Source organism: Danio aesculapii, chromosome 1, assembly GCF_903798145.1.
Source record: "Danio aesculapii chromosome 1, fDanAes4.1, whole genome shotgun sequence".
NCBI classification, from domain to species: Eukaryota; Metazoa; Chordata; class Actinopteri; order Cypriniformes; family Danionidae; genus Danio; species Danio aesculapii.
The window spans coordinates 27,926,950-27,929,292 of NC_079435.1; the positions used below are offsets into that span (position 1 = coordinate 27,926,950).

At 40.4% G+C, this 2,343-nt stretch overlaps 1 protein-coding gene across 1 annotated transcript; it reads left to right on the forward strand.

The window, feature by feature from the left end:
• The first annotated feature begins 580 nt into the window (after window positions 1-580).
• On the forward strand, window positions 581-1,887 carry LOC130242798 (gastrula zinc finger protein XlCGF57.1-like). The gene has a single exon (XM_056474746.1). It carries the CDS (start codon window positions 738-740, stop codon window positions 1,869-1,871), a length of 1,134 nt encoding a protein of 377 aa, XP_056330721.1. The 5' UTR covers window positions 581-737; the 3' UTR covers window positions 1,872-1,887.
• Window positions 1,888-2,343: the final 456 nt, after the last annotated feature.

The following is a 2,343-nucleotide window of genomic DNA, read 5'->3' on the forward strand; positions in this document are numbered from 1 at the left end:
AAGGGGAAAGGTGCACATTTCAGCCTTTATGCAGATGCTGTACAGGTATGTCTCAGGTCTGTGAGGAAAATATTCAGCTGTTTGTTCAGCTGTTACCCCAAACTTTTTTCTGATGCGTTTACCAGTCAGGCACAGAATGAACAAGTATTCCCTGTCTGCTTTACAAATTTTAGAAAAAAAATTGTTGTAATTATGAATATATATATGAATAAAAATAGGCCATTTACAGCTTTCAAATCTGTGTCTTATCAATATGACCAAAATGACTTTTATGAGAAACGCTGAAAACTGGACTGACACAGTTTCAGTTTGCTACAACTTCTATGTTTAGCGGCTTTGACACAGTTACGTTGTAAAAGCACTAGATAAATAAAGTGGAATTGAATTGAATCTGCTTAAATGTGTACATGTTAATGGACCGAACATAATATTATCTGATTTATTTTACATTTAATGTGCATCAAAATTACACTGTGTGTAGCCAATGTTTCCAGTGTCTCTTCACTTTTCAGCTTTTGATGAGAAATTTTAAGATTTAATGAAAACTAATGTTTTATTTATTTATTTCAGACCTAATTGAAGAGAATGAGGGGAGTAAAGAGGAGGAACATCATGTCAAAATTGAGGAAAAAACCCATTTTCAGACTGATGGTATTTTGAAAAGGAGAGACAAGAATCGTTGCACCTGCACTCAGTGTGGAAAGACGTTGGCAAGCAAAAGCAAACTTAAGATTCACATGATGAACCACACTGGAGAGAAACCATTCACATGCACTCAGTGTGGGAAGAGTTTTAGCCAATCATCACACCTCAATCGACACACGAGGATCCACACTGGAGAGAAACCATTCACATGCATTCTATGTGGGAAGAGTTTTAACTGCTCATCACACCTTAATCTACACATGAGGATCCACACGGGAGAGAAACCATTCACATGCACTCGGTGTGGGAAGAGTTTTAGCCAATCATCATCCCTTAATCAACACATGATGATCCACACTGGAGAGAAACCATTTACATGCACTCAGTGTGGAAAGAGTTTTAACTGCTCATCACACCTTAATCTACACACGAGGATCCACACTGGAGAGAAACCATTCACATGCACTCAATGTGGGAAGACTTTCAGCCAATCATCATCCCTTAATCTACATGTGATGAGCCACACTGGTGACAAACCATTCACATGCACTCAATGTGGGAAAAGTTTTAGTCTGTCATCATCCCTTAATCTACACATAAGGATCCACACTGGAGAGAAACCATTCACATGCACTCAGTGTGGGAAGAGTTTTAGCCGATCATCACACCTTAATCAACACATGATGATCCACACTGGAGAGAAACCATTCACTTGCACTCAGTGTGGGAAGAGTTTCAGCTGCTCATCATCTCTTAATAAACACATGAGGATCCACACTGGAGAGAAACCATTCACTTGCACTCAGTGTAGGAAGAGTTTCAGCTGCTCATCATCTCTTAATCAACACACGAGGATCCACACTGGAGAGAAACCATTCACATGCACTCAGTGTGGAAAGAGTTTTAACTGCTTATCACACCTTAATAAACACATGAGGGTCCACACTGGAGAGAAACCATTCACATGCACTCAGTGTGGGAAGAGTTTCAGCCAATCATCATCACTTAATCAACACATGAGGATCCACACTGGAGAGAAACCATTCATATGCACTCAGTGTGGGAAGAGTTTTAACTCCTCATCACACCTTAATAAACACACGAGGATCCACACTGGAGAGAAACCATTCACATGCTCTCAATGTGGGAAAAGTTTCAGCCGATCATCATCCCTTAATCTACACAGGATGAGCCACACTGACAAGAAACCATTTACTTGCACTTAAGCCGCGGTCACACTGGACTTTTCTCCCTATAGACTTTTTCATATGCACGCGAATGCGTCACACCGGAAACCAAGTTCGTGCGTCAAGTTTCACAGTTCACTGCGTTGCAAAGTTCAAGCTTGGTGAACTCTGACGTGCAAAATCGTATCACTTGACTGTAAGGCCAAACAAAGATCAAAATATGACCTCTCTGGATAGAATTTTAAAATGGCCAAACGCTCACTTTTTAAAATGTCTAATCATTTGTTTAATCCCGCCCCATTTTGCAGCACCATACAACAGAATTTTGCATGCTCAAACTGTAGAGGTGGAACATCTGGATTGTTCTGATAGTCTTTGAAAACTGGAGACTCCGGTAAGAGAGTAAAGGGCTCAGAGAATTTCATCCAACAAAATCTTTAATGAGTGCCTGTATTAGTACAGGTCACCTGTTGTTGGTATAGGTACAAATGGGGTGTGAGTGTGGTGTGTG

Bases quoted from the DNA above. Each gene is read 5' to 3' on its own strand.
- LOC130242798 (XM_056474746.1), top strand. From the start codon at position 738: ATGATGAACCACACTGGAGAGAAACCATTCACATGCACTCAGTGTGGG.